The sequence below is a fragment of the Trachypithecus francoisi genome, unplaced genomic scaffold (genome assembly GCF_009764315.1).
Source record: "Trachypithecus francoisi isolate TF-2019V2 unplaced genomic scaffold, Tfra_2.0 Lachesis_group10, whole genome shotgun sequence".
Classification (NCBI taxonomy): Eukaryota; Metazoa; Chordata; class Mammalia; order Primates; family Cercopithecidae; genus Trachypithecus; species Trachypithecus francoisi.
The window spans coordinates 92,721,499-92,739,874 of record NW_022681455.1 but is presented as its reverse complement, the minus strand read 5'-3'; the positions used below and the strand labels follow the sequence as shown (position 1 = coordinate 92,739,874).

Here is an 18,376-nt window from a genome sequence, read left to right as displayed (position 1 = left end):
CATTGAAAGCCAATCTTTTTTTTTTTTTTTTTTTGAGATGGAGTCTCGCTCTGTCGTCAGGGCTGGAGTGCAGTGGCTCGATCTCAGCTCACTGCAAGCTCCGCCTCCCGGGTTTACACCATTCTCCTGCCTCAGACTCCCAAGTAGCTGGGACTACAGGCGCCTGCCACCTTGTATTTTTTAGTAGAGACGGGGTCTCACCATGTTAGCCAGGATGGTCTCGATCTCCTGACCTCGTGATCCACCGGTCTCGGCCTCCCAAAGTACTGGGATTACAGGCTTGAGCCACCGCGCCCGGCGAAAGCCAATCTATTAGTAACTTGAATCTATCTTGGTTGATCTTGCTCAAGGCTGGCTTTGAAAACAGATTTTGTCAAACATTGCAGGATTCTTGATGAAGTTAACTGCAAAATTATCTTTGGTATTGTGATCTAGGGGAATAAAACATTTACAAATCATTTCCCTGCTTCTCTGATAAGTATATTAAATGATCAGTGAACTTAGATGATGGTAGCGGGTGAATATGGAGCTGCATTATCTTTAAATTGGGAAACTATAGCCGTATCAGTTTATGGTTCTGATCTCTCAGAGTTCATCTGGTGAATGTGTGTGAGTCTCTATGGTAGTATTCTTGTGAGCAGGGTTACTTGCCACAAATAACAAACATCCTCTCTTTAGTCTTCTTAGTGATTTTTAAGTATCACCTATTGCTTCCTTTTTTTTTTTTTTTTTTACAGGTTTTTAATTTTATGGAGAGTATCAATTTCACTTTTATCTCCACTTAAAGTAGTTTTGACATTTTTACATTTGCCGTTAATACTTAGAAAATTATTGTTATTTTAGAAAATAAAGATGACCTTGTCCTTATGGAGCAAGTATAGAAATTGGTGCTAATTTCCATTTGAGTTTCTGGAGAGCCACTAGCAAAGTGACATTCTGGTAAAATAAAAAAATCAGCCTCAAAAAACAAATCAATTCAGACAGATCACATATATGGCATGTGACTATGGCTAGGGACCTCATTTAAAATATTTGAATATGATCAACATCTTGAATATTATTTAGGTTTTACTTCTAAAACCTCTGAAAATACAAAATATTTTGCTGATGTATATACATGTGTAGTATAGCATATATATAGCATTGCCTGGTACAGAGTGTTCTGTTTTTCATTACTCATAATTGCTATTTAGAGCATATGTTGTGAATGTATTGAAGATACTTCTGGGTCTCATTAATCGATGTTCTAAATGCTAATCTCTGCTGTCTGGTTAACTCCAAGCAAGTTTACCCCTCCCCCGGTTTTGGTGGTGATTCATCTGTTGATGGTGCCTAACAAAACCTTCAAAGAACAATTATGGATCTGAGTTAAGTCTTGTTGCATTCTCTGCAAGTATATTCTAGGCAGTGAATTTTCTTCCTGCTTTGCAGGCCATTGGAGAGAAAAGAGCTGCTCCAGACTCTGGCAAGAAGCCCAAGACTCCAAAGAAAAAGAAAAAGAAAGATCCCAATGAGCCACAGAAGCCAGTGTCAGCATATGCCCTGTTTTTCAGAGACACACAGGCTGCAATTAAAGGTCAAAACCCCAATGCAACCTTTGGAGAGGTCTCAAAAATTGTAGCATCTATGTGGGACAGCCTTGGAGAAGAACAAAAGCAGGTGAGACAAAGACCCATCAAGGCTCCATAAATAAACCTCATGATCATTTAAAATATTCCTCACACCTTTTCCGAGTGCATGTGTTCACTTAATATGATTGCTTCTTTTGAAAGCCTTTTCTAAGCGATGGAATTTAAAAACCTAGATGTATAAATCTAAACAACTCTCCAGTTATATTGATTTCTCTGTCAGCTTATGGGTGCATGTTCAGAACCCATTCAGAGGAAGGCTGGAAGAAATCCAGGCAGTATCCTGCAAGCATAAACTTTTTGATGATAATCTTTTCATTTTAAATAATGTGGAATGTTTCCCCTTTTGTTCAAAAAGGGCACTACAAAGGGATTAGGTCCATCCCGCTTGCCTTTCCATTGATCATCTTTCTGAACCCTTGTGCTGTCCTGGTGGGTTTCCAAACTTTGAAGCTGCCTCTGCGTGTCTCATTATTGTCACCAGGCATTTGAAATTTTATTCCAAGTTCATTTTAAAGCAAGGCAGTAGGAGAGGTATTCAGAAATTAGCCATGCTGGTGGGAGATACTTCCTTAGGGGCTTCGTCTCCTCTCCTTCCCCTTGCAACTCCTCCACACAAATGAAGAGAAGAATGGGTTCCTTGGGGGTCGGTCCCCCCACTTGCTCCTTGCATGAAACTCCAATGACCATTAATAGAAGTTAACTTTTACGTATCCACAGAAGAATAGATCAACCCTTATGAGTGATAAAATAGAATAATATTTTTTAAGAACGAAGAGTGGAAAGTCCTTGATTTTTATTTACAAATCATGAACTGATTTCAGGAACTCATTCCTAGGAGCTTGTTTTGTTGGGATAGTGCAATATTAGAAATTTCTTGTTAGTTTGCACTGAGTTTATTACTGTAGACAGCAGAGTGATTTTCTGTCCCAGAAATATAATTCTGAGAGACTGGAAAAGTGCCGCACCTAACTTTTAAACTCTGGAGAGAAAGATGCATGTTGATCGAACACCCAACTATCAGACCACTTAAGAAAAGGAGAAGCCCAAATCATGTTTAATATGCTGGAATTTTATTTATGTAACTCAGTGGGGTCACTAATGGAAATCTCCCAGCTTGGATGATTTCTGACTTTCAATTTTGCTCCAAAAGAAAACCAAGGTTGAAACGCTTTGCTCTTTTCTCTTCTGTCTTCATCATTCTACCTGTTGTTTTTATCCTCTGGCTTTAGTATAGTTTAGAAAGGTATCTGAGGGAAAGAAGACATTGATGGAGAAACTCATTACTTTCTCTAAAGTTAGCCATTTGCAGCAAAGCTTATTCTTCTTGCTACCTTATTTATTGCCTTAGCATGAGGTTTTCAGCTGTTCTCAGGAAAAAGTGATTCTCAAGAATCTGTATTGCAACTGGAAATCTTTTTCTTATTTGCAATAGTAAATATAAAAATTGTGCTCCAGTGAGGGTGGCAGGGTTCTGTTTTGTTTTAATATCTGTGTGTGTGTGTGTGTGTGTGTGTGTGTGTGCGCGCGCGCGCGCACGCTAACATTTAAAAATCAAAGCCAAGGAGACCAACCTTTTTATGTGAGTTGTGTTTATGTGACCTAATTTGTGCAGAAGTTGTTTTATAGCTGAGAATTTATATGCTAAAGGTGGTGCTAATTGTGGTCTTTTAATAGGTATATAAAAGGAAAACAGAAGCTGCCAAAAAAGAATACCTGAAGGCCCTGGCGGCATACAGGGCCAGCCTCGTTTCTAAGGTAAACCTGGGCAGGGGCGGCCAGGGTCCGAAATAGTTACAGCATGGAAAACAGCCCTCAAGCATTGAAAACATAACTGCAGCTCCCCTAAAAGTTGATGGAAAGACATCTTGAACAACTTGTAAACTTAGGTGTTTCCATTAGAGATTACCCAAATGATGATCTGAAAATAAGAGTTAACTTAAGCAGCCGAGTCTAAGTTGTTTCTGAGAGATTTCCCTGATCTTTATATATGTGTATGTAGCTATATACGTAAATCTTAAATAGGCTCTTATGCTTTCTTCTGGTGAGGGATTGGGACCTGTGTTAATGTCCTCTGCTTAAACTGGGAGGTATGTTTGTCAGGCATTTTTGGACATCATATTATAAATTCTCCTGTGGTTATATTACTATGATGGGGGGGCGTTGCATTTTTGACCGAACTGTTCCATATCCTATAAATAAATAAACCTCATGATCATTTAAAATGAAATTATATTCCAAGTACTAAACAAAAACTATATGTATTATATAGAGAGTATACAGTGGACCCTGGTGTGTTATAAAATGCACCAATATCCCAAGCAAATGTCACTGTAGATTATAATTACCTTAATCCAAAGGAATATGAGTTGTTACATTATATTAACATTTAATTAGCTTTTTCTCTTGCCTTTATAGATTTTAGAGGTTTTAGAAAGGATAATTTGATATAATATATTTTTGCTCTAGAGAAATTTTTTCTGACAAGTAGAGATATAATTTCATTGTCACTGTTGCTGTCTCAAGTACAACCTAGGGTCTCAAAGACATTTTAAAAGGGTTCATTCCCCTTTTTCTCTTTTTACCTGAGTTGTTTCTTCTTTATATTATCTGTATTAAGTACTTGTATCAAGATCTAGCATTTGCAGCTGCTCAGAATCAGATCAACAGAGATCCTCCTCTCTTTGTTGACAGCTATTAGGACACTTCCCACTTCATTAGATAGAGAAAACATTTATCAGGTCAGTAGCAAAACCTCTTTCTCAGACTCTGGAAGACACATACTAGAAGATATACTGATGTTGTACTCAGGCTTGTACATTGGCAAAGAACAGCTGACTGTATGGGCTGCAGATGTTAAGAATTAAAGTATAGTTGGTGGTTAATTAGATGGAGTGAATAGAGCAACAGTGTGCATGTACTTCTTAAGTGGATCATTTATTCATTCATTTATCCAGAGCAGGTATAGGTGATTTTGTGCATTAGAGCATGAATAATTGACTGTATATGGATTTATTTAAACTAAGATCCAGTATCTCAAAAGGCATTCAGGGAGTATTAACCATGACTGGGCTCATGAAGTCTGTGAGTGACTTAGAAGGGATAACTTAAAACTTATACATTACATGCTACAATCGGGATTCAGAAATATTTTCAGACGAAATTCAATGATACCAAAAAGGAAAAAAAAAATCAATAGGATAGAATTTAGAAGGAATTAATTTTAAATACTAGGGTTTTGTTTGTTTGTTTTTTAATTCAGTAAATGCACTTTGAGAAGATCCTAAATCTCTGTTCAAAGAACTGTGAGGCAACTAATATGGTCCTTTAGGTATAAGTTTAGAATAATTTCAACCTGAACCCAAAGTGTGAAGTAGCTGCTAATATAGTGATCTCACTGGAAGCAGCATCGAATTGTACAGTGATTGTTAGACCACTTCTAAAGAATTGGTTCTGTTTTGGATCCCACAATGTAAAGAGAGAGACAATCAACTGATGTCTCTCTAGAGCATTGCCTCCATGATGGTGAGGACTGAAAATCACATCATGTTAGAATAACTGAAAGAATCAGGGAGGCAAGGACTTGGAGGCATATGATCTTAGTTCTCAAATATAAGGGCTGTTATATAAGAGAAATGAAGTCGATCTTTGTGCCCAAGAGAGGAGAAATCATCCAAGGGGTGAGCTTACAGGGAGCGAGAGTTCAGCCCCAGCATCAGAAACATCAATAGGGTTGCATCATATGCACATTTAACTTATGCCTCTACACGCGGAGCCTCAGACCTCCCCCCTTAAGATGTGACTCTGCTATCACTTTTAATCTTTACAACAACCAAAGAGATTCATGGGAGCTTACTATTAAACCATAAAGGAGCAAGAAGACAGGCAAGGAAGAACTCTGTGCAATCATCCACCCATCTCCATTTACCATTAAGGCAGCATCTTAAAGGCACAACTGTGCAACTGAGCTGCCCAGGTGTTGAAATACAGACTTTCTTTGTGTTTTTTTCTTTAAGACTAGCTTGTTAATTTTTAACTACGATAGTATATAAGAATTATGTACATGTTTACTGTGTGTATTCTACTTTATGGGTGATTTAATGGTTTTTTGAAGACAAATTTGAATATTTATAGGTTGCTTCTTACCCTAAGACCTTAGAACATGACCGTTCAGGAACATGCAGCCCCACTGAGTTTTGTAATGTGGAGAGCTGTGCACTGAAGGGGAGTGCCTTACGATGATGACATGTGTTCAAGCAGAAAACATCAGAGGTGGCTATTCCTACACACTGGATGACTCTATATGAGGTTACATCTCAGTTTCTTTCCAACAGCAGGATTTTATAAATCGGAGTCATAAAAATTTAGAAATATACAATTATTAAAGATAGTGGATGGCTGCTTGATGTCTCCTAGGTGCCCCTACAACACTCCCCTGAAAACATCCTAATCAAATGAAGAATACAAGGAAAAAATTGTCTTTGGAATGAATCATTCCAATCACAGTTGCATTAGTGGAAGAATTTCCTTTTGTGGAGGCAGTGAAGTGTTTTTAGTACAAAATGCAGTAGTTTCTCTCTATGTTCAGCCCTATATCTGCTGTTTATCTTTTAACAGGTGATTTGGTCCCATGAAGTTGAATATTATATCTATGACTCCTTTAATAAATTCTGGAAATCTTCAAAAACAGTTGATGAACTAAAACATTTCTAAAATTGTGAAAACTTCAGTTTGGTATCTCTGAGGAAACCAATAACGGTTTTCTTATATTTGAATGAACCTTGTTATAAATAATCACACAATACAGGGCTTTCAAGTATTCCAGTGGCCATTTTCTGGTAATAGTAATTGTTAACTAATAAAAATAGCTAATATTTATTGCTTCCCGTGGACCAGGCACTTTCTTAGATGCTTAACATGTGAGTTCATTTAATTCTCACGACCTCTGCACAAGAAAAATATCATATAACCCGGCCGGGCACGGTGGCTCACGCCTGTAATCCCAGCACTTTGGGAGGCCGAGACAGGCGGATCACGAGGTCAGGAAATCGAGACCATCCTGGCTAACATGGCGAAACCCTGTCTCTACTAAAAAACACAAAAAATTAGCCAGGTGTAGTAGTGGGTGCCTGTAGTCCCAGCTGCTTGGGAGGCTGAGGCAGGAGAATGGCACAAACCTGGGAGGCAGAGGTTGCAGTGAGCCGAGATCGTGCCACTGCACTCCAGCCTGGGTGACAGAGTGAGACTCCATCTCCAAAAAAAAAAAAAAGAAAGAGAGAGAGAGAGAAAGAAAAGAAAGAAAGAAAGAAAGAAAGAAAGAAAGAAAGAAAGAAAGAAACCATATAACCCAATGTTACAGATAAGAAAATGGGAACAGATGAGTAAATTGTCCAATGTCACAAAGTCATTAAGTCAGAGAACTGCATTTGAACTCAGGCAGCCTGTACTCTGTTGTCTTTAAACATATGGTACTCAATGGTAAAGTCCTTAGTACAGAGTTAAATGCAGAAGAATTGTTGCTCTTAAATATGTGTATCAATTATCTTTTTGCCACAATAGTACTGTGTAACAACCATCCCCAAAGCTCAGTGATGTGGTACAAGATGAGCATTTATCCTCAGAGAGTGCCAGTTAGCTGGCTGGTTCTTCAGATCTAGGCCAGGCTTGGTAGAATCAGCTAGTCTTGCTTTTCTATCTGGGGTCAGTTTGCATGTTGGAGGGGCTGGACTCATTCACATTGATCACAGTTGGCTGGATGGCAGTGAACTGACTCTTGGGGTGGGTAACTGGGCCACATGTCTGTCATCATGCACATGTCAGGGGCAGGCTTGAGGCCTCCTCTTGGAACTGGGGCAGTATCACTGCCATCACATTCTGTCAGCCAAAGCAAAGGCACTAGAGCAGCCCAGACTCAAGGAGGTAGGGGATTTGACTTCACCTCTGGGAGGAGTGAAAAAGTCACAAGACAAAGAGTGCAGATACAGGAGGGCATGAATAATGGTGGCCATTTAAAAAAATCAATTTATAATATCTAAAAATGCTTAAATATTTTAAATACTTATGTATTGTAACAGTCTGGAATTTTCTCCCCCAAAATGCAGGCTGCTGCTGAGTCAGCAGAAGCCCAGACCATCCGTTCTGTTCAGCAGACCCTGGCGTCGACCAATCTGACATCCTCTCTCCTTCTCAACACTCCACTGTCTCAACATGGAACAGTGTCAGCATCACCTCAGACTCTCCAGCAATCCCTCCCTAGGTCAATCGCTCCCAAACCCTTAACCATGAGACTCCCCATGAACCAGATTGTCACATCAGTCACGATTGCAGCCAACATGCCCTCGAACATTGGGGCTCCACTGATAAGCTCCATGGGAACGACCATGGTTGGCTCAGCACCCTCCACCCAAGTGAGCCCTTCGGTGCAAACCCAGCAGCATCAGATGCAGTTACAGCAGCAGCAGCAGCAGCAGCAGCAGCAGCAACAACAGCAACAGATGCAACAGATGCAGCAGCAGCAACTCCAGCAGCACCAAATGCATCAGCAAATCCAGCAGCAGATGCAGCAGCAGCATTTCCAGCACCACATGCAGCAGCACCTGCAGCAGCAGCAGCATCTCCAGCAGCAAATTAATCAACAGCAGCTGCAGCAGCAGCTGCAGCAGCGCCTCCAGCTGCAGCAGCTGCAACACATGCAGCACCAGTCTCAGCCTTCTCCTCGGCAGCACTCTCCCGTCGCCTCTCAGATAACATCCCCCATCCCTGCCATCGGGAGCCCCCAGCCAGCCTCTCAGCAGCACCAGTCACAAATACAGTCTCAGACACAGACTCAAGTATTATCGCAGGTCAGTATTTTCTGAAGACGCATGTGGCAGACGGATTTGCATATACCGAGGAGAGTGGCATAGGAGGGTAAAGCATATGTGGCTGAAACCTGTAAGTTGGTGTTGGTTATGCAGAAATGTGTAACAGATCAAACGGTCCTCTCAAGTGTCTATTAGATAGGCAATAAGAACTACAGTGTAGCTGAGTAACATCTTTTAGCTGACTATAAATCACTTTGTTTTTAAACAAGAAAAGCTGTGCTCTTTTATGTGATGCCTTTTTAATTTATTCAGGCTATACCTACAATATGTGAATCAAACTGTTTAATGAATCCTGGGACATATTAATGACTATAAACTGGCCTCTCTGAGTCGTAGAAAATGGCCTTATTTCTCTAGAAGTGAGTAAACCACACTTCCAGGCTATCTGAACTTCTGAAGCCCTAAAAATAAAAAGCACAGTTGTAACTACCTGAAATATGAAGATCCAGTTTCATACAAACATTTGTATGACGTGAATAGTTGATGGCATTTTTTTGTCATGAAAAAAAATAATGTAAATCACAGACTTTTGCCAAAGCTCTTATTTTTTTCCTAAATCTCTCCAGAAAAAAAATGCAAGTGATTAAATTCAATTATTGACTTATTTACACTTTTTATCTATGACTTCTCCAAATCAAACCACAGTATATGTTGTAACAATATCTATGGCCACTGTTAGCCCATTATATTCATTCCAATTAGAAGAAAAGAAATGTGAATATTATATTCCGTGTTTTGAGTGACAAGTTTCGAAAAATAAAAAACACTGTATTTTTAAAAGGGAAATGCACTTAAATGAGAACAGTTATTACAAAAGTTAAGATTTAAAAAGAAAAAGCAAGAGTTTTTATTATGATGTAATACCAGTAGACTATTTAAAAGGCACACCACATCTGAATAATCAATGTAAATATTTTCTTTCAAAGTTGTAAGTTTTCATATCATGTGCTGTAAAGTTTTCCTAAATGAGGCTTTAACGTAAACACTGGTGACATAAACCATTCATTGCTACGTTGCTTATTGTGTTTTTATGCTGTTTTATACTTTTTTATGAGTTATGATAGCAGCAATTAAGTTGTTTGTATTTTGCTTAACTAAAACAAAAATGCTTTTATCTTGCTATAGAATAAACACATTTCAGTAAAAACTGTGGACTGTATTTTGATGCAACAACAAGGAAACTGTTCACTTTTCAAATAAAATGATATGTCAGATTTCATTTTTGGTTCCTTGAATACATGTAAGATGGGGAAATATGCCCCATACCAAGTTTCATTTCAGCCCAAGCATCATCTTCCATTTTTCAATTGGAAATATGATATTTATGGCCAAGAATACGCAATGCATAGCCTGAAATGAAGATCCTGGAAAAAAACCAAAACAACCCATTGGGAATATTTGTATAATCGTCTTTTTTAAAAGATGCAAGTACAAGGTAAGTATATAGAGAAAAAAGTAATCGTCTTTTTTGGGGGGGAGCTAGAACTACCTGGGTATTGTGATGTTATTACTATTAAAATGGATGGTGAATGCTAATTCTTAAGCCAAAATAATTATTTCAGTGCCCATTTATTCCCCCCTTTTCTTGCTCTGTAGCGGTTCCTCTTTGAGAGCAGTGTGACCACTATCCCCAGTTGTCTTGCATGATTAATTACAGCATCTGTCCTGTCAGAAGCTATAATGAAGAGGTCTTGATAAAAATTGCAAATTACCACTGGCAACAGTCTTAAACTGCTTATGATAAAATGAAAATTAAAAACAGCAAGTGTCAACCCTGACCAGAATCCTAATCTGGAAAGAATGAGGGTGTGTGTGGTGCGCTCCATAGCTGCTGTGTGTGAGACATTCAAAAATAATGGAATATGGATCCCTCAAAGTTGTTGTATTTCAGAGAATATTTACTGTATGTTGTGGGTTATGAATAATGAATTCAGCTTTCAATATTTCATAATCCTCTCCTACTCTGTATTATGTACAAATATTGAACAGCAAGAGATTCTAATTATAAATTTATGGATTTCTTGCTGTAGAAAAATTTATGTCTAAATTGAAGCTTTTCATAAGATGTATTAGTTGACAGGTATCAGTGTTCAAACAGCCTTAGAATGATGCCTAATTACAGCTACAAGGGAGTGATTGTATTCCACAAAGAAATGATCTGCTAGCATCAGACCCAGCAGAAGTAGAGCTCGAATGGTAAAAGATTTTCTGTGAATTGAAACTAACATTACATAACAATAACCATTTTATATTCTGTTGTGAAACCTTTAGACAAATGTCTTCAAAATTAATTGCTAAACTACATGTGACAGTAATTGTGTATTAGTTCTGTAATTGTCATTTTGAAAACCCATGAAGTATTACTTGGAAAAAAATGTCACTAGTGATAAGACTTAATTGCAAGTGAAGTCTGTTTTCAACTGTTTGCAGTTAGAAGCAGGTGTTGTAACATCTATTAAATGATTTTTATAAATCTTAGGTTTTATCACATTTGATTAAATGCTGCTAAGCCACTGACGGTCAATTCCAGAGGAAAAAAAAAGCTTAATGACTACAGTTTATAAAATTAATCACCAGACAAAACTATATATTTAAAATGTCAAAAGGCTTGAATCATGAAAAGAATTCCTCAACCTTGTTACCACATTATTGTTTTCAGGATTCACAAAGCATGTGATGTATCCATTTACATTTCAGTTTATACATATGACTGGTTTCTATTCCTAAGACTTAAGTAAGTACTTGGTGCACTTTTTCTTTTGTTAGAGGTCAGAAATAAATCAGGATAATGAAAAATAGACATGAGAAATGTGGTATCTGATTAGTGTCACACCTAAGTGGCCTAATGCCTTCCCTCTTAAGTGGTCTACAGACACCCCCTCACCCCCACCACCTCCATCACACACACACACACACATACACACACACACACACACATACCTTGTCTCTCCCAATGCCATGTAGACATTATTTTATTACTCTGGCTAAACATGTTCCCTTTTTGCATTAATCTGTACTGCTGTATGATGAAAGAACATAAGGCATTTTCATTTGTAGCTGACATGGGGTCATTAGTTCCCGACTCAAAGAACAAAAGCTTAAATGCCTTCATGGAGCATAATTTCTGCAATATATTACCACCTGACGGAGGTTTGAAGGCTTTCTAGACAGATGGATTAATATCTCAAGTTTAAGTAGAAGTCCTCCACTGTGTCCATTCAGTGAGCTTTAGACATTTGAATGGTTTCTTTCCCATTTCTCACTTCATGGAGCATTTTTCAGCACTGGACTTCAATATAACCTTTCCTTCCCCCCCCCAACCCCCTTTGTTTGGCTTTTGTTTTGCAACAGCTGTTATTATCGTTTTTGGTCAGCTGTGATTGCTGGAGGCAAAATAGGACCAGATGGTGTTTTGCTATGCATGAATGGAGAGTTAGAGGAGTTGGGATTGAATAGGCCAAGTTTGAATGGTGTCTATGCACCACCTGCCTGCCTTAGCTGTGGCGTACACATCACAGTAGCATGATCCGTCTCAGACCTACTAGAATCGGATGGGAAAGTGGAGAGCTGGGGTGGATTTTCCCCATATTTATTGATCTTCCATGCACTAACAGAATAATGCAGTGTACAGTCAATTTGAGATAATTGGATATGACACAGCATGGACATGTAATCTATCACTCCAGAATTGTGGTTTGCTTTAAGGATCTGACTGCTCTCCCAAATACACACACACACACACACACACAACACACACACACACATACCTTGTCTCTCCCAATGCCATGTAGACATTATTTTATTACTCTGGCTAAACATGTTCCCTTTTTGCATTAATCTGTACTGCTGTATGATGAAAGAACATAAGGCATTTTCATTTGTAGCTGACATGGGGTCATTAGTTCCCGACTCAAAGAACAAAAGCTTAAATGCCTTCATGGAGCATAATTTCTGCAATATATTACCACCTGACGGAGGTTTGAAGGCTTTCTAGACAGATGGATTAATATCTCAAGTTTAAGTAGAAGTCCTCCACTGTGTCCATTCAGTGAGCTTTAGACATTTGAATGGTTTCTTTCCCATTTCTCACTTCATGGAGCATTTTTCAGCACTGGACTTCAATATAACCTTTCCTTCCCCCCCCCAACCCCCTTTGTTTGGCTTTTGTTTTGCAACAGCTGTTATTATCGTTTTTGGTCAGCTGTGATTGCTGGAGGCAAAATAGGACCAGATGGTGTTTTGCTATGCATGAATGGAGAGTTAGAGGAGTTGGGATTGAATAGGCCAAGTTTGAATGGTGTCTATGCACCACCTGCCTGCCTTAGCTGTGGCGTACACATCACAGTAGCATGATCCGTCTCAGACCTACTAGAATCGGATGGGAAAGTGGAGAGCTGGGGTGGATTTTCCCCATATTTATTGATCTTCCATGCACTAACAGAATAATGCAGTGTACAGTCAATTTGAGATAATTGGATATGACACAGCATGGACATGTAATCTATCACTCCAGAATTGTGGTTTGCTTTAAGGATCTGACTGCTCTCCCAAATACACACACACACACACACACACACACACACACACTCAGTAGTAGCAAAAAATGGGCTAAGTAGGTGCAAGTTAAAAAAATACTAAAATAGACTTTAATAGTCTGAGGTTTTGGGAAGGGAAGACATTGAAAAATGTCAATGCCAAGTGAAGAAAACCTGGTATTAATAGAAAACCCTCATATTTGTACGTTATTCTTCAGGTATTACACATTTATAAAAAAGGTGCCTTACTAAGAAAATCAAACAGATATACAACCAGACTTGAATTCTCTTAGAAAATACTCTTAAATATATAAATGTTTTCTCCCCATCCCCTCGAATATAGTTAGCTTTACTGATTATCTGAACTGACCTCAAAATAAAGACATTCCCTGAATTTTAAAGCCAGTGAGCGGGTTTAATCCTTGTAGTTTGTGATCCTATAGGTGTGTGGGTTGTGTGTCAGTGTGTGTAACTGAGGAAAAGCTTAGCCATCCAGGAGACAATGACGTCAGATATGCAGACAGACAGCTCCATTTGCCTAAGGCCTGAATTACTTAAATTTACCTCTGCTACATGCGAAACACTGTGATAGGTCCCAGAGAGATGCAAAAACAAACAGTGCCTTCTGTTTATTTTGTATATGTTTGAAATTTTTCATAATAAATGTTTAAAAAATAAAATAATAAAATAACGAAGCCATTCTGAACTTTAGGAGCTTTCATTTTTTACTGGGGTGGAAAAGATACCCACCAGACCCCAATGATTTGTGTGCCTCTAAGAGCCATTTTAAAGGTGTGTTTTTTTATCTGAGAAAACTAAAATGTATTTAGAAAGAGGAGAGGCTGCTGTTGGAAAGCTACATGAAATTGTGGGCATTTTGGCCGGGCGCGGTGGCTCAAGCCTGTAATCCCAGCACTTTGGGAGGCCGAGACGGGTGGATCACGAGGTCAGGAGATCGAGACCATCCTGGCTAACACCGTGAAACCCCGTCTCTACTAAAAAATACAAAAAACTAGCCGGGTGAGGTGGCGGGCGCCTGTAGTCCCAGCTACTCGGGAGTCTGAGGCAGGAGAATGGCGTAAACCCGGGAGGCGGAGCTTGCAGTGAGCTGAGATCCAGCCACTGCACTCCAGCCTGGGCCCAGAGAGAGACTCCGTCTCAAAAAAAAAAAAAAAAAAAAAGAAAAGAAAAGAAATTATGGGCATTTAAGATGTGCCTTGGAGGTTGTGTAGGATCTCAACAGGCCAAGATAAAAGTTATCCTGGTAGAAGTAGAAGACATCTCCAGCCAAGGGGAGAGCAGCGAAAATCCATTCAGGTTGAAAGCATGGGCACCTCAAAAACAGCAGAAGAAAATCAAACAAAATTGGACACACAGCTTTTGTGGAGGTGAGCAGGAAAAGCACAGGAGAGGAAGTGAGGGGTCAGATTTGTAGAAGATCTGCTGGGGAATTATGATGAACTCAAAAAGTACTGAAGGCATCCAAATAAGGCAGGTATGATGAGAATTAATTGAATGCATGAAGGCTGAAGGGTTTCATCTATTTTTTTAGAAGGGAGTGTTCAGGGAGCACTGAAAGCTGAAAGAAAAATGGAACAAGATGACCACTTGAAAATGTATGTCAATATTTAATTATTCATATGCATAAATGAAGCCATCGCTTCATGTACTTTCTCCTCTTTCTCATGCCATTCCCATCTTCCTGGTGCAGGAACACACCATCAACAAAGCCAAATCAAATCAAGGTGTTTTTTTCGTGTGTGTGTGTGTGTGTGTGTGTGTGTGTGTTGGCAACTGTAGAATAAGCCTTATCCTTCCATTAGCATCAAGAGAGAGATCATTTCTGTTTCTGCTGTGAAAAGAAAGCTATTTTCACCACTGGTAAAAAGTACCTCTTGGTGCTTGAACTCAAATGTGATGAAGGATGAAAGAAGCCCTTGCTTTGTTGCTGAGTAAAACCTCAGGCAGCACTGGGAGAGATGTTGGTTACGGTCTCAATTTAATTTCAAAGAAGAACCTTCACAGATAGAAAATGTGAATGTGGATGTACCCTTCTTAGCAAAGGAATAATGCTCTTTTGTGAAACATATCATTATCCCTGGCATTTGTATTGCACTCTGGACTTTTCAAAGCAGTTTTCTGTGTATTACTTCATTTGGTTCCCTTTCTAGATAGGGCAGAGTTAACCTCATGTAACAAATTAGGAAACTGAGGCACAGAGGGGGTGGTGGCGGCTTATTTCAATATCTGTCTGTTTTCAAGAGAGATAGCCAGAAACGGAATGGATGTGTCCTCACTCTAGGTCAAATATTCCTATATGTATGACATATGTATTTGATACAGATTTTTGCCTATCATATATTTGTATATAAGATGTGTAAATGTATGTTTGTGTGTGTAGCTAGCTAGATGACACATCCATCACAACACTGAACAGAAACATTGCTCTGCTTTCCTCATGGCGAGGCAGGCAGTAAGGTAGAGTGAGTGCCACAAGTAGTAGCCAACGTTCTCAAAGGGGCTTAATGCCACATGGCACTTTTTTTGGTGTGAATGCTTTCCAGTCTATTTTCTCTACTTCTCTGTCATTCTTTTTATTCAAGCAAACAGCTTTGATTTGTGGGGTTCAAGTGTTATGACTGGAGGGACTACAAAAGTACCAAGGCATAGTATCCTTCTATATGTTTAAAAAGAAAAACAAGATTTAAGGAAGCTTGAGAGGGGTGAGCATCGAGTAGGTGTTCATTGTTGTATATTATTTATGGAATCCAATGAACCGCTCCAATGTTGAGCATGAAAAATCTAAGACAGTATAGGGGATGTATCTTCCCAGGAATTATGCAGCAACAACACTGTATACTGCTTCATGAGTTACCACTCAATTTCTGAGACCACATGCCCCTTACTAAGTGCAGTGCATGCTACCACTCATTTGTCAAAGGAGATATGTCCCGAGTCCACAAGATTTATTATTGCCTTGTTTTAAATGAACAGAGCACTAAAGCTACCTTGCAAATGGTCACTTGCTAAGATTGAGTAGAATTGAATGACATTTTTTAACATATTCTTCCAGAACCAGGTATGAGCATCCTGGTATTTGAGGCTTTCATTTGCAAGGTATTTGAGTGACTTATCCAGAGGCAACTGAGTAGCGGTGTTTTTGAGATCCAGGTCTTATGTTTATTTTCAGATTTTTGGCCTATTTTTTCTTACCAGGCAGTTTGCCTTGTGTGTAAGGATATGTTGTTACCAGGAAAGATGTTTCTGATAGCATTTCTTGTTGTGTCATTACTGTCATGCTTCTGACATGCAGAGAGAACCTTAATTTCCAGTTTGTCATAGTGAGCGAAAATGATGCCATGTTCTAAACCTGCCTTAATTGGTAATTTGCAAATTTGATATAAGATTTTAGTCCAAATCATTCAGGCCCGCTGTTGCAGCCCTCACCCTTTTTGACTATTCTTACTCCTCTCCTCTGTAATTGGTATTGCATATGTGGGATCCCAGGGGACAAATAATAGCATCTGCGGAAATTACCTACATACAGTCTGACCCCGTGTGTGTTTTTTGGATGCCAAATTAAGACATCTATCTTTGGATATTTGGACAGTTACCTAGAAGGAATGGCACCATTTTGTCCATAATAACACTTTTATAAATTGTGTCCAAATGCTGGCATACCTAGCTTGTAACTTTTAAATGATGCTCAGAATATTTTGGCCAAAGAATGTGAATATAGTTGTAGTTCTTTCCAAATCAGAAACTAATTCCATGGGGGAAATGCAATAATATCCTTTTGCATGCAACAAAACCATTACTTATACTGCTTGGAGGTAGAAATTTTGTAACAAAAAAAAAAACAGAGAAGAAAAAGTATGTTTTTTCCTAGCTTAAATCCTAAAGTCTTAATTAGCAAGGAGATCAGGCCTTCTAATAAGGAACATTTTCAAGATTAAAATATGTTAAAGGCCAGGCACGATGGCTCACGCCTGTAATCCCAGCACTTTGGGAGGCCAAGGCAGGTGGATCACGAGGTCAGGAGATCGAGACCATCCTGGCTAACATAGTGAAACCCCGTCTCTACTAAAAATATAAAAAATTAGCCGGGCGTGGTGGCGGGTGCCTGGAGTCCCAGCTACTCGGGAGGCTGAGGCAGAAGAATGGCATGAACCTGGGAGATGGAGCTTGCAGTGAGCTGAGATCATGCCACTGCACTCCAGCCTGAGCTACAGTGCGAGACTCTGTCTCAAAAAAAAAAAAAAAAAATGCTAAAAAGGTGACAATGATATTGACTTCTAGATCATCAGACACCCAGAAATATGCTGATTAGGCTCAGTCAATGGCTAAAGACAAACAACAAATCTGAGCAGAATGACTTTTGAGGGTGGGCACAACTTATCTTTCTTAGATTGGGTTAAATTTCTGCGAAGTTATTTTTGTTTGTTTGTAGGTTGTATCCGAAGTTTGTTTCCTGCTGAAGAATCACTTATCTATTGGAAACAAAATGTGTACTTTGTTCAGTCCTCTCAAAGTCAGGCTGTCTTGAGTAGGTTAGATAGCTGTCAATAGAGGTTTAAATTCTTGGACCAAAGATTGTTCAGAGATCAGTCATCTTTTAAAAGTTGCTGTTCTCCGTTAAAACTTTTTACATAGTGAGGGGGCCTCTTCAGAGGGAAAACTTCATTTGGAGATTTCTGGAGGAACAACTTGGAAGGGACACTGAAAGACCCTGATAGCACTTTGTGAAGGGAAATTTAGGAAGCATCCCTGTTGGCCAAATTTCAGGACCTAAATCTGTACCACACATATAGGAAATGAGCAGAAATTTGTAGCGCAAAGTAAGTGCACTTAATGCTGAACAGAACTGCAGAGGTGTATCAACATTCCGGGCACGTGGGCCGTGATTTCTGTCATGATCCTATGCTATCAAGGTAACTAACCAGGCTTCAAGTCAAAGAAACAGAACACAGCTGGAGAAGATCATCAGATTCATGTGGATTGTGGAAGCCTAGGCAATAGCCATGAAACTGCTTGGCCCCAGAACTAATAAGCTACATTTTGTAAGCCTGTATTCTTACAACAACTAAGAGTTTTATGTTTGATACAGATGGTGTTTATACAGAGTATGTGAGCTCAGCGTGAGAAGTAGTCATAAAACAGACTGGGGTTTGGTATAATTATTCACAATTACTATTGTATAATTGAATGCCGTAACTATTATATAAAAAAAATTTTAAGAAGTAGACTTGCTCATACTTCCACAATAGTTCTTAACAATAAGAGACATATGCTGTAAACATCGTAACATATTTTATGGTGTTTACAAACTTACACAAGGTTTGGCGAAGTT

The 18,376-nt window shown here is 39.0% G+C and overlaps 1 protein-coding gene and 1 long non-coding RNA gene across 3 annotated transcripts in view; one reads left to right on the top strand and one right to left on the bottom strand.

The window, feature by feature from the left end:
* Positions 1 to 9,710, top strand: part of TOX3 (TOX high mobility group box family member 3) — a 109,806-nt gene extending 100,096 nt beyond the window's left edge. For both annotated transcript variants that reach the window (XM_033218381.1, XM_033218382.1), the window contains exons 5-7: positions 1,432 to 1,659; positions 3,306 to 3,386; positions 7,730 to 9,710. In XM_033218381.1, the coding sequence (XP_033074272.1) occupies positions 1,432 to 1,659; positions 3,306 to 3,386; positions 7,730 to 8,485 (1,065 nt within the window). In that variant the 3' untranslated portion in view covers positions 8,486 to 9,710. The remainder of the gene's footprint in view (positions 1 to 1,431; positions 1,660 to 3,305; positions 3,387 to 7,729) is intronic.
* Positions 2,726 to 18,376, bottom strand: part of LOC117087781 — a 28,315-nt gene continuing 12,664 nt past the window's right edge. Inside the window, exons 2-3 of the long non-coding RNA XR_004438911.1 lie at positions 3,345 to 3,473; positions 2,726 to 2,878 (exon numbers count right to left, since the gene is read on the bottom strand). This is a non-coding gene — a long non-coding RNA (uncharacterized LOC117087781). The remainder of the gene's footprint in view (positions 2,879 to 3,344; positions 3,474 to 18,376) is intronic.